At 42.9% G+C, this 22,867-nt stretch overlaps 1 protein-coding gene across 2 annotated transcripts in view; it reads right to left on the bottom strand.

Annotated features, from left to right (window-relative positions):
* Nucleotides 1-22,867, bottom strand: part of XPOT (exportin for tRNA) — a 464,061-nt gene that overhangs the window by 295,503 nt on the left and 145,691 nt on the right. The window contains exons 7-8 of one of the 2 annotated variants that reach the window (XM_085653408.1): nt 20,703-20,756; nt 2,484-2,668 (exon numbers count right to left, since the gene is read on the bottom strand). In XM_085653408.1, the coding sequence (XP_085509534.1) occupies nt 2,484-2,668; nt 20,703-20,756 (239 nt within the window). The remainder of the gene's footprint in view (nt 1-2,483; nt 2,669-20,702; nt 20,757-22,867) is intronic. The other variant, XM_085653409.1, reaches the window with a different exon arrangement.

Below are 22,867 nucleotides of genomic sequence, written 5' to 3'. Positions count from 1 at the left end.
CCAACGCCATCACAGACTGCATCACCCCAAATGCCCTCGATTCCAGGTGCTACATCTTCCTCGCAGACCTCAACTTCTGCCTAGACGACCCCAAAGATACTAACTCCACCAAACTACTGGAACAAACCGAGGTTGTAGGCATAAGCTGTGTAATGTGACTAAATGTTGAATAAAGATTGTTTAAAACCCAAAAAAAAACCAAAAAAAAAAAAAACTACTGGAACAAATGGATAATATCGGCCTCACCTAGCTGGTTACAGACCCTCACACACAAAGCAGGACACACTCTATACCCCATTTTCATGTCCAGCAACAGAGTCAAATACAGCCATGCCACAGAACTCACTTGGACCGATCACTCCATTTTCCACTTCACCATCGCAGGATCACTGTGCACTGCCATTAACCCCCCACGCCTCCTCCCGCAGCTGGAGCAAAGTGACACAGACCCAATAGATGGACACCCTCAACACCACTCAGCCCGATGCCACTACCAACCTGGAACAAGCAGTCCAGAACATCAACACGTGGATCACCAACAACATCGCTGACCGAGTTGCCACATCAAACCAGCCAAAACTCGCAGATCCAACAAACAAGAAGCTGGTACAGAGTCATGCAAGCCTTAATCACCAGTCGGCTGGACTACGGCAACGCACTGTACACAGGAACCACCACGAACTCATTATTAGGCTCCAGACGATACAGAACTAAATGCCAGACTGATCCTCAACCAGCCCAAACGGACTTGCATCACCCAACACCTGAGAAATCTCCATTAGCTCCCTATCCAGAGAAGACACCAAATCAAGTTACTGACACATGCCTACAAAGCCCTACACGATCAAGGACCAGCATACATGTACCACCGCCTGAACTTCCACCAACCATCCAGAAACCTTCGCTCCACCTCCCTCACCCTTGCACAGACCCCCTCACATCTGCCGTAGCCCCAGTGGAAGCCGCTCCTCCTCCCACTTCACCACCAAGTCCTGGAACGCCCTCCCCCTGCACCTCAGAATATCACCCTCACTGACTGACTTCAGGAAGAGACTCAAGACATGGCTTTTCGACTAAGCCCAGCAACCCAGCACCTGGATACCCTCAAGGGTGATAACCTGCGCTTTATAAGTACTGGTTGATTTAATACTACCCTATTTGCTTTTACATATCGCACTTCATTTTATTCCCACTTCATCTAATGCAAAAGCCTGATGACAGATCATAGTAGCTTCAAATAGTCTTAGTTTGTGTGCCCAACCCAGGCTTTTAGTTGCTGTGTGCCAGATCTGAACAGAGTGTTTTGTCGGCCCAGTAAGGGGAAAGCGTTTTGGTTTGGAGTAAAGAGCCCTGTTGTAGTTACCACCTGGGTCGTCCATGCGGCGATATGTGCCCTGATTAATCGCTGCTAGATGTGCAGCCCAATAATATTTTTTGATGTCCGGGAGGCTAATCGCGCCATCATACCAGCTTAGTGTGAGTTTGGTGAGCGCTATTCTGGGTTTCCCTCCCCACAATATATCTCTCTGCAGGCCCTAGATTTCCCTAAAATAACAAGATGGCCCTAAGTCAGGGTAGTTTTGTAGCGCATATTAGTAACTTGTTTTAATGTAGAACAGTAAACAATTTTTGCGAAAGGCTTCATGACTCATCGGGGAGACCAATGAGATTTGAAGGTTCTCAATCTTTAATGGATGTAAAGCTCTAACTTACGAGGATCCAATCGGACACACTGATCATTAGTAAAAGAACTACCACCACTTACTGTAATTGGGAGGGCCGTATCCAAATTCCAAAGAGATGTTTTATCATGGGTTAAAGAGATATTTATGGTAGATCTTATTCTCCATATGGGGAGTGGATATATGGATTGCTGTTGTTCTGTAATTGCTAGACTTTGATTACAGAGAATTTAGAGACTTTTGAGAAAGTCATAAATGAGATCAACTGGCAACTACATTTTGGATCAGATTGACCACAAGTGAGTTGTGGCCTATACACTTTATATTTAACTAAGAAACTAACACACACACACACACGCAAACACACACACACACACACTCTAACACACACACACACACACACACACACACACACACACTTACTTTTTTTGTTCTCTTCTGGTGAAATAATCTATTGAGGTGCAACACTGCAACTCAACAGCTACCTTAGCAAAGTTCGAGCTGTAGGATTGCTTTCCCGATGTTTTGACGTTTAATATGTATTTTCATAGGTACTCAAACGAAGCTCGAGTGTGTTGTAAATACAACTCAAACAATGAAAAAGGTGTGTAAATATTAGGCACAGAAGGCTCAGTTTGATTTCCTGGTTACTTTGCGTGGAATAGCATACTAGCTTGTGCCTGCTTAAAATTCCCATGCCATTTAGTAACCTGAAACTTGGCCGATCTCAACATTATTTCTTCCCTCATTTCTCTCTCTAAATCCCCATACTTCATGCTTAGGCATAGCATAGATTCATACCTGTCATTAGCTATGAGGGTTAAATCGATCCAAGAGACATAAGCACCTATCACTTCAAGGCACTGGCAGGTCACCTCTGAATTTGTGTGTTGAGAAGTCTGGAGTATTTGGTACCAAGATTCCACCAGATTTGGAATGCACTGTTCTCTCATAGTGTCCTTAATTAAAGTATTCCTACGACATTCCTAGAAAATAAAAGAAGGATTCAAAATACATTTCACTTATACATCACTATAATAGTAAAAGTACAGCTCTGCATGTTTTCAATATTAAGAAACAGCAAGCGGTCACTGACAATACTTCAATGTGACTCACCATTAAGTATCCAGAAACACCAACATTTGTCAATAAACCACTTTTATAATAAACAGCCCCTGAATGCAGAAAGAAACCAGCCTTCAGATTCTACCCAACTCACTGTTTCACATTTTTAAAGCGCACCATTCTATTAGGGATATTTACCCTAGAAAATAACTGTTGCGATATGCAAATCTCCTTTGCCAACCAACAGGTACTAATCTGTGTGAATTTCTCAAATGTGACTCCCTTTGCCAACCAACTGGTACTAATCTGTGTGAATTTCTCAAATGTGACTCTCCTAAATACCCATCTCCTAATTATGGATCTCTTGGGTATATTTAGAAAAACCATGTAGGTAGCACAATGTAAAGTATATATTCCTACAAATGCCTGCTCCTCTCATGCATAAACATGTCGCCACTTCGAGGAACAAGAAGACTGGGTGCTCAACGACGAGGTGGTGATGGACATTTTTCATCAATGGGGTTATCCCTTCATCGACCTCTCTGCAGACGATCAAAACAAAAAATGCCACTCCTTCGCATCCAGCATTTACCGACCAGGAACGAGGGGGATGCTCGTTTGATAGACTGGTCAGGGACGTTTGCATACGCCTTTCCAACCCTCCCTTTCATTCCGAAGGTTGTGGCCAAACTGATCCGATCCAGGATGACGATGATCCTCATAGCACCAGACTGGCCTCGCCAATCATGGTATCCGGACCTGTTGCACCTCTCGGTTCGCCCGCATCGGAGACTCCTGTGCAGGCCGGACCTCCAGACCAAAATGAGAGGGAAGATTCTTCACTCCAGCCTTCCCTCGCTCAGCTTGGGAGCATAGCTCCTGAAGTCCTGCAGTACGAACATTTGAACCTCCTTCAGGATTGCATGGACATTTTGAGGGAGTCAAAGAGACCATCCACAAGGACCTCGTACTCTTTTAAATGGAAAAGGTTTTACTTGTGGTGTATCCGGAATGGTTGATGTCCAATTAACAGACAGGAAGAGGTAATCTTGCCGTATCTGCTCTACTTGGCCAAATCTGGTTTGAAGTATACGTCGATAAAAGTGCATTTGGTGGCAATCACGGCATATAGAAAATCACCTAACCAGCTAACCACCTAACCAGCCTTCTTTCTTTCAACTTCAGGGGGTCAAGGACTTCAAGGACTTCCTACAGGGGTTGAAGAAGGTTTATCCTCCTGTCCGACCTCCTTCTCCGCCTTGGGAGTTGAATCTAGTCTTGTCCAAATTGATTTTGGACAAGAAAATTCATAAGGCCACATTACAACACCTTACATGGAAAGTAGCTTTTCTGGTGGCTATTACATCAGCACGCAGGGTGAGTGAAATCCAAGCACTCTTCTAAGGAACCGTATACGGTTTTCCATCACAATAGGGTGGTTATGCGAACTCACCCTTCCTTCCTACCCAAAGCAGTGTCTGATTTCCATGTAAATCAGACAATTTCTCTCCCCTCTGTCTTTCCCAATCCTGCTACACCAGTGGAAAGGTCTCTTCATTCGTTAGACCTCAAGAGGGTTCTCAAATTCTATTTGGAGGAAACAAAGTCCATTAGAAAAGCTGATCAATTTTTTGTAAACTACGGCTCTGTTAGAACAGGCTTTCCAGCTTCTGAAAGATCCATTTCACAATGGATAGTGTCTTGTATAAAGTTGGCCTACCAAATAGCGAACAAGCCTCTGTTAGCCTCCCCTAAAGCTCATTCTACTAGTGACAAGGCTGCTACAGTTGCATTCTTACACAATGTACCGATGGCCGAGATTTGCAAGGGTGCAACTTGGAAATCGGTCCATACATTTACCAGGCATTACTGTCTGGATTCTGACTCCAGAGCGGATACCCAAGTAGGCCAGGCCTCCTTGAGGAATCTGTTCCAATGCTAGCTTGATTGGAGTCTTTATATGCTTTATGGTTAGTATGTATCTTGATTGTACTCTGGTTACTTGCCCGCAGGATGAGGGGATGGGCTTGCTATTCTATTCATGTGCTTATGACTATTGATGAGGATCCCCTGGAAGAGAAGGATAAGTTACTTACCTATAATCCTAGTTCTCTTCCAGGGGTATCCTCATCAAAGTCATAGGCAACCCACCCGTCTCCCCGGGCAAGTGAACAAGATACATATCAACTCTTTGTGCTATGGTCTGCAGTCTCCGCGAAGAACAACTGACCTAACTGTCACCCCTGAGGAATGATGGGAAGCTAGGGGTCATGGCTGCCTTAAAGGCACGGTGCCAGTTTATCTGTGTTTTCTGTGGGTTAGCTTTTCAGCTTTCAACACTGAGGTTTTCTGCAATGCAGCCTATGTGCTGACAATGTTTTTCATTCTTTCTTGCAAGATTGTGATTTCTGCTGTATATTAAAGCAGTTTTCAAATGTGTTTCTTTCTCCCTGCTTTATTGGAATGTATTTATATACAAGGGAATTTCTTACAACATTGCTATGGAAGGCTGCATTGTGTATGTATGTATATATATATATATTGAACGCCTGAATTGTGAACTAACTAAAATCCGCAATTCATCTACGAATGATACCATTGATAAAGGCATTGATGAAATGAAAACTCGCCTCACCAAACAAGAGGCTGTCATCAAAAATAGAAAGGCGTTCAAATTTGCGCGCGACAAAAGAGATTATGAATTGGGGCAAGTTTTTACGTTCGCGCGCAAATATGACTATCTGAGAAAATCTAGAAATAGTGGTAAGGAGTCCAGTGACAAAGCACCACAGGCTACAGCAACCAATATAAATGCCTCCATGTCCGACCTCAGTGCCCTCGTTAGTGATACTGATTCAAACACTAGTGGCGATTCTTCATCAACCAACAGAGAAGATCTTGGCCACCTAACATATGCCGAAGAAATAGATTTTTTAGCAGAGGATCGGAAAAAATCGTTGAGATCTCGGAATGCCACGAGTCAACAAAACAAAAAAGAAATCAACGCAGAAGAGAGAGGCGCAAATGTAACAAGAGGCAGAGGAAGAGGGCAGCAGAGAAAGAGATGGCAACAACGCTAACATCAGTTGATAACACCATCATCAATTTAACGGATGTTGAACTCAACCTCGCAGAAAAACAACTACTAGCCTTAGGTCTCAGCTTTTGCCCCGAAAGCAACTTCAACTACAGCAATACCAGAGTTGATATTTTCAAATTCATCAGAAAACTCAAATTAACCAAATACTACTCCATCAAAAAACAAGTTCACAATAACGAAGTACACAAAGAAAAAGTGAAAGATAAGAAAAAGAAAAAAATGCCTCAACATTGAGTCAAACTATAACTAGCACCTGCAGATCATCGAACAGTCAAGAACAAACAAGCTTAGCCACCAACAAATCTGAGAACCTTGTGGCCGGCGATCTTCAAGTTATGAAAACTCTTCATTCCCTGAGTACAAATTATGAAGACCCTGATGTTACAAGTATTGACACTCAAGAACTTTCAGATATAGAAGGTATCAATATTTCTCTCCCTGGTCAAAGTCCCTTTAAACCATCTTCCACATTTGTTCCCATCATGCCCCGCGATGCGGTTGATATCTTTCACGATCGGGTCACTGAAGAACTCAAAAAAATTTATTTGAGACGCAACAAGCAAAGAACGAAGGGAGGTTACTCTAAACATCAACCTCGTGCATATTTTCAACTGATGAAAAAGTTGAGCACTAATCATGAGATCATTATTAATAAAAGTGACAAAGGTGGCAACATCGTACTGTGGAGCAAGAAGGAATATAAATGTGAAGCATATCGTCATTTAAACAATCAAGAATGTTACCGCAGAACCAACATCGCAGAATTCAACAAGATAAACAGGAATTACAAAGATGACCTCACTATGTGGAAAAGAGACAATTTGATCAGTAAAGATGAACTTAATTTCTTGCACAATTCATATCCTGTTCTCCCAACTATTTACTTTATTCCCAAAGTTCATAAGGGCACAAATCCAGTACAGGGCAGACCCATCATCTCTGCTAACAAAAGTATTTTTGAAAACACTTCCCGTTACATTGATTATTATTTACAGGACTTTGTAACTCAACTACCTTCATATCTCCGTGACAGCAAAGATTTCTTGGGCAAACTTAATAATCAGACTTGGTCAGCAGAGTATTGTTTCATAACATTGGACATTGCCGCACTATACACCAGCATCAGGCATAATGATGGAATCCAAGCTATTGAACACTATCTCAATCAAAGACCTATAGAATTCTATTGCCATAATCAGATGTTGCTATCTATGATTCGCTGGTGTCTCCTCAATAATGTGTTCACATTTGATGGTCTACTATTTCAACAACTGCAGGGAGTGGCGATGGGGGCATGCTTCTCCCCCAGCTACGCGTGCTTACACGTGGGCTGGTGGGAGGAGCATGTCCTCAAGAGAGAGCATGGTGAAGTGTGGAGCAAACATGTCGTCCAATGGTGGCGTTACATTGACGACATTTTTGTTATCTGGCATGGCACTCATGAGGAAGCTGAAGATTTTGTCAACAGTATTAATATGAACAACATCAATTTACAATTTACTGCGAATATAGACAATTCTACCTGTAATTTTCTTGACATCAAAGTTTACATTGAGAAAGATCGTATTGAGACATGTCTATATCGCAAGTCCACAGCCGGCAATAGCATTCTGCATGCCAACAGTTTCCACCCTGCCCACACCATCACCAGCCTCCCTTACAGAGAATATCTACGCATACGCCGAGCTTGCAGTAACCCAGTTGTTTTAGACCGCCATCAGGATGACGCCACCTTGAGGTTCTTAGAGAGAGGATATAATCCCACCAAACTCAAATCAGCTAAAGACCAGGCTAATAGTAAAAATAGACTTCTACTCTTAAGTAACACTGCACAGTCTCCCAATACACCCACATCATATCTATCTCCAGATTTTCAGTGCAATCAAACCACCTGTAGGCTCATAACTACATACAGCAAACAAGCCAAAGACATTAAGACCATCGTTTACAAACAATGGCCTATTGTCTTGACCGATGCCACTCTCAAGCAGGTCCTTCCCATCAGGCCTACCATCACTTTCCGTAAGGCTTACTCCATGCACAGTGACTTAGTTAGATCTAGTCCTGAACTTACAACTAAAGGCAGTTGGCTATCTCCCAAATTGGGTTTTTATAAATGCAGCTCCTGCCGCGCATGTAAATTTGGGATAACAACTACTAGCTATACCACTGCCTTTTCTATGGAAAATTACCCCATTAAAGGGCATTACACCTGCCGAACGGAATATGCGGTCTACATGTTACAATGCACCTGTGGTCTCAAATATATCGGCAGCACTAAGCTGCCGGTTCATGCTCGCATTTTACAGCACTTACGGGCCATCGTCAACTCTGATCCCGCATATCCAGTGGCCAGACATTTTAAAATGGTACACGATAACAACCTAAATTGCCTCAAATACTGTGTTCTGGATTCTGTACCAAGTCAGAAAAGGGGAGGCAATCGCGAAAAGCGATTGCGACAATTGGAATCTCGATATATCATCGAGCTCGATACCAAATACCCCCAAGGTCTTAACACAGGCGAGGATATGCACCATTTCTTGTAATTATTATCTGGCTCATAGTTTAAGGCATAGCAATCTGATATATCAATACTTGGGTGTTGAGTTATATATATCTATACTTCTGTGCAGTATACACTTAAGAGATGTTCTCTGATCGATGTACTACAGGGGCAATCTCATTGTTTGTTTTTGTATGGTCTAAACCCGTACAATGGGGTTGTTTTTAAGGGGGATCCCTGCATTCAGTCATCAGCCTTGGGTACTTATACCATGTATTGTGATAAATTTTATCATAGCCCCTTTCTACTTTGGATATTGGGGACTTACAAGGCTGATACCAAGACGACATATTTTTAAATGTTAGTTTTTCACACCCACTTTTTTCACATACCCTAGCACTGAGCACTTATTTTTGGCATTTGTATTGAAGTACTTGATTCATAATGTTTATAAACCCAGGCCTAATCGCATATTAGTAAATCGTTGCTAAAGATTCATTTCAGTCGAACAAATTTAAGATGCATTATTCCCAGTACACACAGCACTTTATCCATCAATGAGCTAGTAGAGTCACCACAATGTTCGTTAATAAGGGTATTGGTACCTAGTATCACGAATTTTCATTTACTTATATCGTTTTTGCTAAAGATCTATTGAGAGCATTCTTTTTTAATTGTTCTCTCATTTTGTCTTTATTGAAACCCTATGAGTTGTTTTGTAGCCAACTCGATACATTGTATATATTTGTATATTTAAGGACAGATCCAATGTTTTAGCAAAACCAAATATATTTGATCATGTGACTAGCAATTGCACTACCTGTATTGGTATATGTATTTTTCTGATTAATTTGATTATGTACAATTTATAAGTTACAACGATTATATATTGCAAAGAATTGTGTCTTTTCTAATATCATGCCTGGAAAACGACAGTTAATGGTCTTAATATGTATCAGTACGCTACAGTATTTTTTCTATTTCCTTTAGCAATGCCATTTGATTATTTTCAGGTGGTGGTTGGTGTTTTTTCCTTTAAATACAATGTTATTGCACGTAACGCTGTCATGTGAGCAAGGGCCGAGTGGCTAGAAACGCGTCATGGACTAGGCACGTAATTTATATCCAATAAACAAGATTTGAAAGCATCGGCGAGTGAAGTTGTCCGTTCCTGCAGCTGTGCGCCATTGCACTTTGGGAAGTTTCTTTGATATATATATATATATATATATATATATATATCATGAATGATGTAATACGTGACGTCATCAGCAGTGCATTACGGGGGCGCGAGTTTTAGTTAGCTGAACTAACTATAACCGCCGAATTTCTCTGGTTTTGTACGGGTGAAATGTCCAACTAACAATAACATCCCTGAAACCTGCAGTTTTTTTCTGTGAATTTCTAAGGTTTTTTTAAATGCTAATTTCTAACTATATCGTCCCTGAAACCTATGGTTTTTTCACTGAATATATATATGTATAGTCGTTAGTAGGTAGTTATAATTAGGGCCATGATTCTTTAGAACAAAGGTTTTTTTGACTTGCCTATATCTTTTGCACCGATTGACGAATCTTCACGAAATTTTCCCAAAAAAGTGTTATAGTGAGTTTTGTTGTGCATGGAAAGTTTTAGGGAGGGTTGAAAACAATACGATTTCCCATGTTAATTCCCATAGGAGATTTGAACAGGACTACAGCCTGAACCGCTGGTCGGAATTACACCACATTTGGCAGGAAGTTAGATTTTGGTTTAAAGGTCACAATTTCAGGTATCCGGTGTAAATCAGTTCATTAGTTGTTGAGAAATTTAGGGGAAAGCAAGTAAGGATATCTGGTCGGAGCCTAAGCACAGATCTCATGATGAGATTTGATTGGATGCCAACAATCAACCAGGAAGTGCTGGCAGCCATCTTGGGACTCTGCTTCAGCAGAGTCCCACAAAACATTTTAAATAAAAGAAAAGGAGGCAGGGTAATTCTACCCTTACCTCTTAGATGTGGTGCTGCAAATCCATGGCAAAAACAATAATAGAATATATATTTTTTAAAACAAGCACAGGTTTTGAATACAGCGGTTGGGCCGAAAGACATGGATTTTTTTATTTTATTTTTTAAAGGAGGGGGGCATGGGTCCCCCTTCTAAAGCCCACTGAGCCCAGAGGAACACCACCTCCCTGGGACTTTATTGGTGAAAACGAAGGGAGGCACAAGGCCGCCCCCCCTTCATGGGCTCTATAAGCCCCAGGGATAACAACCTCGCCGGGGCTAAATAACACTTACATGTAAGACCCCCCCCCTTTCTCAACCACTCTGCAAGGTCCTAGGTCACCGCGAGCCGTGCTGGGATTGGCCCAGCGTCGCAGGTTGCCTAGCAGCGGAGGGGGGGCTCGTCTCTTGTTATTACTTTCATTTGGAGCGCGGTGCCCGCTTCAGGGACACTGCGCTCCGTTTATTTACTTATTTTTGGTTGTTCAGGGCTTTGGCGTGCACAGCTCTGGTGTACATCTTGCGTGCGTCTCTCTTGTTTCGTATCCGTCTCCCTTGTTACTTTTTTTTGTTAAATGTTCATCCTTGGCTGTGCCAATGCTTGTTGGCGTCGAGTCTGACCCTGAAGGCTTGGCCAATAGATTAAGTGGTATTGGGACGTTAAAGTGAAGGAATCAATTTAGATTAGAAACATGTTGTGGGCGAGGAAAGATTTCCAGGCACCTCATCGCATTGAATCTGGGGGGGGAAATCATGCAAACTGGACCCGAAGGTATTGGAGAGCTTTAAATGCGCACTAGTTACATTACACAAGTACACATTCATTTTTGGTCGGCACGGGGGAGATTAAGTGATTCGCCCAGAATCCCAGGATGTAGAGCTGGCGCCGAGACTCTCGAACCTGCTCCTCAGCTCTAAAGTCGGCAGCTCTGTATTTCAGGGTGCACCCGTGACTTCAGTGGGGTCTCAGACCTGGAAGGCATGGCTGAGGGGTCAGTGTGGGGGATGGGTGAAGAGAGAGCTTTCAGGGTGCACCCGTGACTTCAGTGGACTGGCCTGGAAGGCATGGCTGAGGGGTCAGTGTGGGGGAGGGGTGAAGTGGCACCTTTAAAGGTGCACCCGTGACTTCAGTGGGGTCTGTGGCCTGGAAGGCATGGCTGAGGGGTCAGCGTGGAGGGGTGTTGTGGCAGCTTTCAGGGCGCACCCGTGACTTCAGTGGGGTCTTTAACCTGGACGGCATGGCTGAGGGGTCAGTGTGGGGGAGTGGTGATGAGGCGGATTTCAGGGTGCACCCGTGACTTCAGTGCGGTCTCGGACCTGGAAGGCATGGCTGAGGGGTCAGTGTGGGGGAAGGGTGAAGTGAGAGCTTTTAGGGTGCACCCGTGACTTCAGTGGACTGGCCTGGAACTCATGGCTGATGGGTCAGTGTGTGTGTGTGTGGGGGGGGGGGGGGTGATGCGGCGGATGTCAGGGTGCACCTGTGACTTCAGTTGGGTCTCAGGCCTGGAAGGCATGGCCGAGGGGTCAGCGAGGGAGGGGTGATGCGGCGGCTTTCAGGGTGCACCCATGACTTCAGTGGGGTCTCGTACCCGGAAGGCATGGCTGAGGGGTGCTCTGGGTGCACCTGTGACTTCAGTGGGGTCTCAGGCCTGGAAGGCATGGCTAATGGGTCAGCGTGGGTGGGTTGTAGTGGCAGCTTTCTCGGTGGATCTTCTGGACCCCAGAGTCAGACTAGCATTTATGGCTATCAGAAGCATTAACAGGCTGGAGTGGCTGGGGCAGGATCACTCCCCAGAGTCCCTTGTATGTGAATGACTGCGCCCAGCCCTACCGTCCTTCTAGATTCAAAAGCCTGTTAGAGATGCTCTTAGCTTCTGCATAGACCAGACCACTTGTGCAAACGGCCCCACCAATGGCACCGCTCACACCTTGGCAGAGCGTCGCCAGGGTAACATGTGTTGGAGTCATGAAATAATGTGCACCATTGCACGCATGAGCCCGAATCACAAGCCATGCTCCAAGAAGCCCTGTGCCTTTTTGAATGGTTTACGTTTCTACTTTCAGGTATGCACTCATACACTCCCCACCACCTCCAATAAATATTCCACGATGAGGATGTTATGGTCTCCAGAGTACCACACCTTTTATTCGGGTTACGACCTCGTGTGCTGTGTTTTCATGTTTCCTAGTGGCTATCCATAGTTAAAAGAAGGAGCCAGAGTAATTAAAGAAGCAATAGGAATGTCTGGTGTAAGAGCAAAAATAACATTTTATTGAGTTATTTCATTACCTATTTACATACTGTTTAGGCAAAACTGTACCGACAAATCACTCACGTCAGTCACTTGTTAAGCGAACAGCATTGGGAATAGTGACAACACATTGCAGATGCCAAACAAACATTACACAAAATATATCATTACATACATTAATGTGGAGCGCGGTGCCCGCTTCAAGGACACCGCGCTACGTTTATTTACTTATTTTTATTACTTTCATTTGGAGCGGGGTGCCCGCTGACACTGACTGACTGACACTGACTGACACTAACATTAGGTCTCGCCTTTCATTATGTTAAAGCTATTTGCTTTGCTATACAATACCATTAGCAAAGCAAATAGCTTTAACTAAATCAAAGGCGAGACCTATTGCATTTTCAATGCTTGTTGACTAGTTTGTTAATGGAAGGAGAGGCCCTGGGGAATGGGGAGCCTAGGGTCACAATAGGCTCAGGGAGGAGACCATTTGGCCCCTTCCTCTTTTAAATGGAATTCAGCCCCAGGGTCGATTAAGGCTTGAGAAGGGGGCTCTGTACGGCCCTTTACCCTTAATATAAATGTTTTGGCCTCGGGGATGGGGTCCATGAGGCCTGAAGGTCAACCCTACAGAGCACAAAACAAAGTATGGACACGACATGGGGCTGGCAGCCTGCAGGGGTTGGCTGTCTTCAGGTGAGCCCTGTGGCCAAAACACCCTGGCAAACTGCAGCGTGGGGTTAGCTGCTTGCGGGGTGGTCGGCCAGGCCCTGTGGCCAACCTCCCACCGCACACAACAAACCGCTGGGTTGCCTCCGGGTGGGTTAGCCACAGGGATTGGTGTACTCCCCACTGCGCACAGCCTAGGGCCATGTGCAGCGTGGGGTTGGCTGCCTGCAGGGGATTGGAAGCAGGGCAACAGGCGGTCAAGACGCGGACCATGGCAGTGTAAATGGATACACAGCGCGGCACAGGAGCCGAGTAATATTGAACTTAACCTGGATACAGGAGGAAATAGTTCAAACGAAAGACACACACTGTGGTACAGGAACTAAACAGTGTTGATTTAAATGGCACGAAGCTTGGAAGAACATAACTAGATATTACGCCCTGAGGAAGTCCACAGAAGTTGGATGAAACGTGTTGGCTGTTTGAGCAAATTTTTGATGTGAAGAATAAAGAAAGTTTGCAATTACAAGCACTGGGTAGACAATCATTTTGGAATCTAGAACTGGTGATGCATTCCACATTTGTGATTGACGCAGAAAATATTACTCGACATAAAAAAAAATAGAAATTCACTAAAAAACAAAGGTTAAAGTACCATTATAGTTAGGTGAAATTTTCAGTGACAACGTAACTTTTAAAACAAAAAATAATAACTAAAAATAGTTATAATTAGATCAAGTAACTATAGCTCGTGCCCTAAGGTAACTCGCGCCCTCGCCCCGCACTGTTAATTAACCCACATATTAAATATGTTAATATTAAAAAATACATACTATACACATGTAATTTTACAGACTTTTATGACATCATTGATATTATCACTGCAACATTTGCAATTAAAGGTAAGCATTTTTTTAGGTTTCATAGTAGCTTATTTGGGATTTATTAGTGTAATTTATTTCATAACAACTCCCATCTCTTATATAATTAGTATAATGTCCAGAAATAGTTAGGTGTCCATCATGATGTAATACCTATTTTACATGTTTTCGTACCTGAAAAACTGTGCTTAAATTAAAAATCAGTTATAGGAATTTGTGTGCCATCTGTAGTACACCACAGTAACATTAATACAATGCAGGTTTGGGGGGTGAGTATTGGGGGGGGGGATATATGCAGGCATATCTTAAGTAATCATGGAGCCATAGGCGAAGAATTATTTTGAGCCCCAATATGGGTTAGAAATTATAAAGAAAAATGAAGAAATCTAAAATGGACAAAAGTATGACCCTACTTGCAGAAGGAAGGCTGGAATGCTGTTGTGGTCTCAGGGGGCTTAAGGCAGTGTGCCATGGGGAGAAACAAGGAGAAAAGAGTAGGAGATCATCAAGCTGCTATGCATTCTTCTCAGTGTGTTGTCTGGCAGTAGGAAAGCTGCAGAGCAGTACGCACACATACTTACTGAGCATCTGAGTATTGGGCAAGTCTCATTTGGCTCCAAACTCCCAAACACAGCAGCATTTATGATGCATGGGCGGGCTGAGAAAGACAGAAACCTCAGCGTGGCTTTATGTGCATTGCCTGACAGTAGTTTTAAACTGGTGTGTGTTTTGTGGCGTATAACTGAAATATGGTGCTCATGTTTACTATATCATCACCCCAGGAAAAGGGAGTGGGATACTTAGTATAGTGTGATCACCCTTCACAGAGAGTGAAGGGGTGGGGTGGTTCCAATATCTGGTGGCCATTCTAGACATGAGATAGAATTTTCTGCATGGAATTTTGTTCTTGAGGTCATCACTACCAATTTTGTGACCGCTACTGTCACACAGTGAGCATTCCTGGCTCAGGTGGGCCATTCACAATGTCTGCTGTGAACCCTGGCATAAGGTGAGAAGGCCTGGCATTTTGTGGCCTCCCCTCCCTATGGCAAGAATCTCTGGAATAACTGACATCCCTGACATGAGATGTTGATAAATCAGCATTTAAGGCTATATTTGGGTTTGTGGGGTACTAGTAAATATGAGAATGTATTGTAAATAACATGCTAATGTTTGGGGAGCAAGCTAGAATATCAACAAACATGTAAAGCATATATTTCCTTGAAAATAATGATTGCCGATAGTTGCAACCTGAAAATGAGTTTATTTGCTAAAATAAAAACGTATTTGAGGGCAAATCGTGTGTATTTTTAGAAAACTATATATTGACTCATGGTTGAAGAAAATTAGCGCGTTTCCACATTATATTTACAGCTGATATTTAAGTGATAATTTATACTGTGTTGGAGGATACATACTGTTCAAGTTATTTTTTGGTACAAGACAGCAGTTGCTGCTATTTAATGACTTGTATGAGGATATTGGACGTGTGCTGCCTAAAATCCAAGGTTGCTGTACCCTGAGTGGCAGTTCTTCTGTCTGGGGCTATAAACTGTTAGTCTTAAGGCATAGCTATTCAGTCTACGATATTAAACTATGAAATGTATATTACAAGGTATTTTCCCATTCTGAGCAGATTATTAGTCGTAGCATATTCGGAAAGCATGCAACTCAACATTTATTTGCATCCTGGTGCTACAACAGAAGGAACTTCTCATCTATAATGATTTGTTGGGGCCATGCATGGTTGCAATGATCTGGCCAGCAGATTGTTAATATTAAAAAATACATACTATACACATGTAATTTTACAGACTTTGCATTGTTATTTATAAAGGAGACATACACCTATGGTGGATAGTCCTGGAAGTTACACTAGTGTCCTTAACAGCATCAGGCCTCCTTTCCCAATACAAAGAAAGGAAATTTAGCATTAGTTCCACTTAACAGAGAGGTCATAATCTCGGATTTTGGCGAGCACAGGCAACAAAAATTCATACAGAAGTAATCTTTAGAAAGCAGAGCAATCTCTCACTTTACACAGATCTTAATCAGGCTCAATCTTCATTCAGGGAAGGTGGTTCTCTAGAACCACATATTGTACAGACTTGGGAACTTAAAAGTTACTACCAATTCAACTCCTATTTATCAACCGTGAAAGGATGAAAGACTGAGCTGATCTTGACCGGTCTCAAACTGGTGGCCTGCAAATCACACCAAAGAGCTAACATATTATAGGGTCATGCAACTTACTTAGAACTTCTAGACTTAGGTCTTCATAGGCTGTAGTGGATTGTCATATTTAATGAACACTTCTTACCCCTGTCAAAGCTGTAAATCACTATATTCCATACAAGCTAAGGTCTCATAAAAAAGGCCTACTTATTGGGATTTGGGTAACCCAATAAGTAGAGCTTCTTTATGAAAACCACTCTTCAGCTAACAAGTCTTAATGATCCAGACAGCAATCTCTCAGGGAACCTATTTCTTACAGGCTCAGGCCTAAGAGTTACCCCTTGGGTTACAGAGAATATGCAGGCTCAGGCTTCGTAAAGCAGGACCAGTGAACATTTTACATTAATGCCAGTGGCTTCTAACAGCCTCTCATGTTACGTTACAAATATTTTCTCCAAGTGTTTATATTAGATTTTAAATGCTGTACATATATTTCTTTATTGGTATATGTTATCCAAAATTCTACAATTTGCAAAGAATAAATATATATATATATATATATATATATATATATATATATATATATATATATATATATATATATATATATATATATATATATATATATATATATATATATATATATATATTATTGGGCATGAAAGTCATTAACATTGTTGTAAGCGTTCCAAATAGGGTCTAATAAAAAAAAAAAAATATCAATCATGCCCACCAACTACTTAAAGGAGGTGATTCTGGGAGTTTCAAAAATTCAGCAATGGATAATTTGGTTACTAGCAACTTATGTGTTAGTAGCCGGGAAGTGGTAGCGGTATATTGTTAATATTCGCCTCTACTGCCCAGCAGTATCGCAAGTTGATCTAGTTCTAATGCTATTTGTAGGATTGCAGCCATTATTTGCATCGACCTACCCCAATAATCCTGTATTCTGTATTTTGGGGCAGGACTACCACATGTGGTACACTACGCTTTTTACCCTGGCAGGGTAAGGTACCATCTTATAGTTACTTGGGTGCAAATAGAAACATTTTAGGCTCCTACCCAAATTGTACCCCATTCTTTTAATGATATTTCACTGCCTGGTTCTGTTTTGTATTTCAGCATATATTTTTGCTTGGTCTGGGTGACTACGCTATTTAGACGCAACCAAAGGTTGTTGATGCCTTTGCATGCCATCTTTTCATTGAAGAGATTTAAAATGTTGCAAGATACCTACTGCCCTTTTCTTTGCGATTACCAATTAGGCCCAATTTAAGAGCTGGATTAATCAGATGATGTCGAATGAGGCCAAATCGAATTCCTGAACAGTCAGTTAGTGATTCCCTCTTACTATATAGGTCTTTCAGAAGGGGGTGTGAGTTTGATTCTATGTTCTAAAGCGGAGGTTGGTCATGCTGGTGGGATGGGGGGGGGCATGAATTTGGATTATGCACTAGGAGTCTCAATGGAGCTAGAAACAAGATGACGTTTTGCCTTCCTACCCTGTCCCAAATGACCAACAACACACTTATGAAATAGGAAGTTCTCTCAATAATGGGCTGTTGGTGAGAGATCTAGCCATAGAAGATTCTGTAAGGGGATAGTGATATTCTTTTGTTTTAGTTGGATGCAGGGTTTTATGTAGGGTCTCTCTGTCTACACCAGAGCAGGTGTTATTAAGGTTGATAGAAGGTATTTGCCAACATTGTGAAATCCCAACCTTTTCTCCACTTTTGAGTGACAGCATCAATCAATCAGGGGTTTATAATGCGCAGCTACTCAACCGCAAGGGTCTCAAGGCGCTATGGGGGTTGAGGGGACTCTGTAGCGTAATGTGGTCACCCGAAGAGCCAAGTCTTGAGGTCTTTCCTGAACTGGGGCAGTGTGGGGGTTGGCCGGAGGCAGAGGTGGAGGTCGTTCCTGGCTTTGGCTGCGAGGTAAGAGAAGGACTTCCCTCCTGTTCTGGTCTTGTAAATGTGTGGATGGTGGCCTGAGAGAGGTCAGCTGATCGGAGGTATCTCTTGGGTGCGTGGAAGGAGAGGCGACCTTTGAGGTATGTTGGTCCGTTGTTGTGGGGGGCCTTGGAATTGTGGGTGAGGAGCTTGAAGGTTATTTTTCTTGCGATGGGGAGCCAGTGGAGATAGTGGCGGTGTTGGGTGATGTGGTGGTGACGGGGGAAACCGCATAATGTTGTGATATTCTTAGGGTCTTAATGTGCCATAGAAAAGTCAGCAGTTTTTGTTTACTCTAGTTTGCTGTTGAATTGGGAAATTTGAGCAGAAGCATTTGTGGGGAATACACCGGTTAGGGGCTAAAATTGATTCATACAGGCCATGCCCCCTAACCAGGATAGTTCAAGATGCCCCCATCTATAATGATCCTTGAACAATGTGCCACAGATGTTGGTATATTAAAATTATTAAAGTTTGTGAGAGTGGAGGGAGGACTGAGAAATGTTTCACTGGAGTAAATAAATTCTGCCCCTTCCAAAGGGGATTTGATTTAATTCTAAGTGGTCTGTCACGTTGATTCCTACAGATTTATTACGCTTAATTTTAATGGCTGTGGCTTTTGAGAATTTGTTCAGCTTGTTGGATAGCTGACAATTAGATTCTCCTGCTTGGGTGATGTAGCACAGCACTTAGTCGGCATTGATGAAAGGGAATGGTCTGCAGGCTTAATATTGACATTTTATATAGGGGCTCAATTGACAGTGTGAATATAAGGGAGGGGGCAGCCTTGTCTAGTTCCTCTGCTTAGTATCAGATATATAGTTAGCATGCCATTAATATTTATCTTTGCCTCCGGTGATTTATGTAATTTTAATTTTGGGCAGTTTTGTGATAACCGATATTGGTCTGTAGGCCTAGTATTGATGGCTTTTATTTTTGATTCTACGAAGAAGTGGCTCAATTGACAATGCAAATATAAGAAAAGAGGGGGACAGATTTGCCTAGTTCCTCTGCTTAATATTAAATATGTGAAGAGCATGCTGTTAATCTTTATCTTCCCCTGGGTGATTGCTATGATGCCAAGAACCATTTTGATATGTGAGGTTGGAGTCTCACCCTAGCTTTGTACTCTATTGCTAGTAGGGTGGTTTTGATGTTGGTGCATTCAGCCATGTCTATTATGTTAACAGCTAGCCTAATGCTATCTAATGTTTGTGTATATTGGACAAGACCAGAATAATAGGGGGAAACAATTTCAGGCCAAAAGGGATTCTATCCTGCTATCACGGTTTTTGCAAATATTTTAGCACCACGTTTAACACTGCTGTATTTCACCGATATTGCTATTTTAACTTCTTCCTCTGTTATAGATCATCTGTTGCATTTTTTAGCGTTCTATAAACTGTTTGCGAGTATTGTTTCTGTGAACGGAAGCATGAAGTACGCCCAAGTACAGGGAAAAAAGAGAAGTGCTGAAGGGAGGATGAAAAGGGGGCAGTGACCACAGATGGCCCAGCTACAAATTGGCTACTGCCTCAGAGAAGCAAATGGCAATCACATCTTTGCCTGCCTGTTCCTTTGTGAAGGCAGACAGGCTGGCATCTTTTCTAGATGGGGAAAAATCAGTTGCCAAACCGTTTTTCCAGGAGGAGCAGCTTATTATGCTGGGTGCACCCCAGGGCACCTCACAGGTACAGAAGGCTTCGCCATCTTGGATTTGAGTGGAGAGGCTTATCCTCAGATTGTTTTTTGGCAAGCCCCCAATAAGTAATGTAAAGTGGGAAAGGTAGCCCCATGGGAACTATTTCCCCATTGGCTAGTGAGTCCTCCCACCTTACAAATAAGACAGCCTAAAAGTGGTCAACAAAAGCTAAAGCAACTTGCACCTGTCGAGAGCAAAGCTGCCAAGAACCCCTACTGCTGGGTGATAAGACTCCACACTTTCCCGAGATACCCCCAAACCTGTGGGACCCATAGTCTAAGTTGAAGGCAACTCTAGTCCTTCAAAGACAATGATTTGCTTACCTGTAAGCGACTGCTGAACCTGCTGTAACCAGGAGACCAGTTGTCCAGTGGCAACTAGAACTGCACTGGACTCCCCTGCTGCAAAGTGGACATCGAGTCCTGAGGCCAGTAATGACCCCTTAAGTTTGTGGAACTCAATGAAAACTTACTGCATATCTTCTGCAACTTTAGCTTCAGGATCAATTCTTGGCTGGACTGCATTATAGGGAGAAAGTACACTGAGGACACTAAAACCGCTGACTACGACAGGTAAACTGTCCCCTTGGATCTAAATGGTCCCTGTGACTGTCCCTGCCTATTATGGCCACTCCAAGCCGATTCTAATAGGTGTTTTGGCCCGTTTAGCTACTACCGATTGTAACAATTTATTGCATCCAATAGTTAAAGTTAAAGTCTTTTACTTACATTTGGAAAATCATATCTCAGGATCCCATCAATAAATTTTTGTTGTTTTGGTATCTAATTGAAGATAAAAATACACTTTTTAAAATAAATTGGTGGTGGATTTTTATTGTTTTGCATCTCTTACTTATTAACTCTTTTGGTACTTCTTAATGCTTTACACTTGTTCCTTTGACTAAGTCGGACTGCTTGACTGCTCTGAGCCACAAGTACCTAGTAAGGAGCTAAGGGTTTTGTTAAAAAACTTAACAGGGACTGATAAAGACTGTAAGATTAATACATGGTGAGGTCTCACAACCACAGCACATAATTCAATTTCCTATAGGCTCTTGTTTTTATTTTAAAACAGATTTTATTGTGTTTTTAGATGCATGCAATACATTCAGCATTGTTGGCACGCCTGCATATAGCATGTGGGACCTCAGTATAGTACACAACCAAATATGTGTCAATAAATCAAAAAAAGCAGTCAAACATTTCCCTCAATTCCCCCTCCCACCCCTGCGGGTCAGTACATCACCTCCTAAACGACAACCCAGTTGGCATATTGGAAAAGGAATAGGTAAAGCATCCTAACAGCAGGGCTCGGGCCAGAGGGTTCCCTCTGCCAAGTGCCGCTTCTGCGTATTTCGTGAATCTTAAAGGGTGGTATCTGGGAATGAGCCAACAGCTGTGTAACTTACAAATCATCACAGGGATTCTACAGGGGAGTCCGCCGGTGAGTCCGGCTTCGGGTTGACCAGGTCATCTACTAGCGTACCCCAGCTCTGTCCATGTTCCCTATGCCTCCCTCAAAAGTATCTTGCCCTCGCAGCTCGCCCATTCGAGCAGCTCTCTCTTCCATACTGCAATTTGCAGACCACCCGTTGCCTTCCAGTTCCTAGTTATCTCATGTTTTTGCAATGATATATGCTAAGTCTTGGAACCTCCCTGTGATCTTAGTCCTTGTGGGGTGGGGGAACCAACTCAGCAGGCAGTACCCCAGGGTTCGCGGGATCTCCTTCCCAATGCACTCCTCAAGCGTCCGTTTCACTCCCTTCTAGAAAGAGTGTAGCTCGGGGCACGCCCATAACATTTGTAAAATATAAGCCCTCACAGCGGCACCATCTGGGGCATGCTGAGTCTGGTATGTGGCAGTATCTACCTATGCACTCTGGTGTCATTCCTATAGGCTCTTGTTGGGATGATGCATTTTGTTAATGTCATCTATGAAGGGGAAGGGGTTATAAATTTAGTCTGTGCATCCCACAGGGTGTGAATTTGTGATAATAGGTGGGTGTCCAAACCGTTGTCAGGGTATCAACAAACTGCATGAAAGTGTGGGGAAACATGATGTTATCTGAGACACCCGACCAGGACTCTTCAACTGTGCCACTGGACATTGTTTTACTGGATATGGGTTACATGAGCATGAGAGAGTTGAAACATGTGGGATGATTGCGTAGGTGGGCTCTGAAATCCCATGTTGAAGTCTAGCCCGCCAGCATTCAGTCCCCGTCAATCACACCTCTTGATGGGATTGATTGATCTACACACCTCTACCCGCCGCCTATAAATCGTAAAATCTTGTAGCCCCGCTCATTGCTATTCTTCCATGTGGCAGATCGCTTCATTGTTTTGCTGCCACCAATAGGGTAGAGACACCAGCACTTAGGCGGCCATCTTAACTGTGGCTTCTTCCATCGAGTCGGTATAGAGAAAGTCGTTGACCACCGAAAATGCTTGTTCTGGGCTATTTTATTTGTTGTTGTAAGCACTAGAGGCCTCAAGTGCCTCTAGAGGATAAAGGGCATTATTTTAAACTGCATTTATTTGCACTGGGAGGCCTTCGGCGGAGCACTGGGGAGACACGTCCTGCCCGGTCTCTGCTCAGGCACACCCATCAGCTTACGAAGATTTTATAGGCTAAAGAATGACTCATCCAGAAGAACATTCCATTGACATACAGAGATTTCACTGGCTTAGTCAGTAAAGATAATGTTCAGATAACACATATCTTACATGCTTATGTATAATCCAGCAATGTTTGCCCTAATGTCACAAAGAGCTACCCTTCAAGTAACATAGCTCTTAGAGACGCAGGAAAAGGAAGGTAGACCTATTAGAGTGGATACACAAAGAACAACAGTAAATCAGGTCTGAAACACTTAAAAGCCCAGGCATTTAGC

This window comes from Triturus cristatus, chromosome 4_1 (genome assembly GCF_964204655.1).
Source record: "Triturus cristatus chromosome 4_1, aTriCri1.1, whole genome shotgun sequence".
Lineage (NCBI taxonomy): Eukaryota > Metazoa > Chordata > Amphibia > Caudata > Salamandridae > Triturus > Triturus cristatus.
This window is presented reverse-complemented; position numbering and strand designations above follow the sequence as displayed.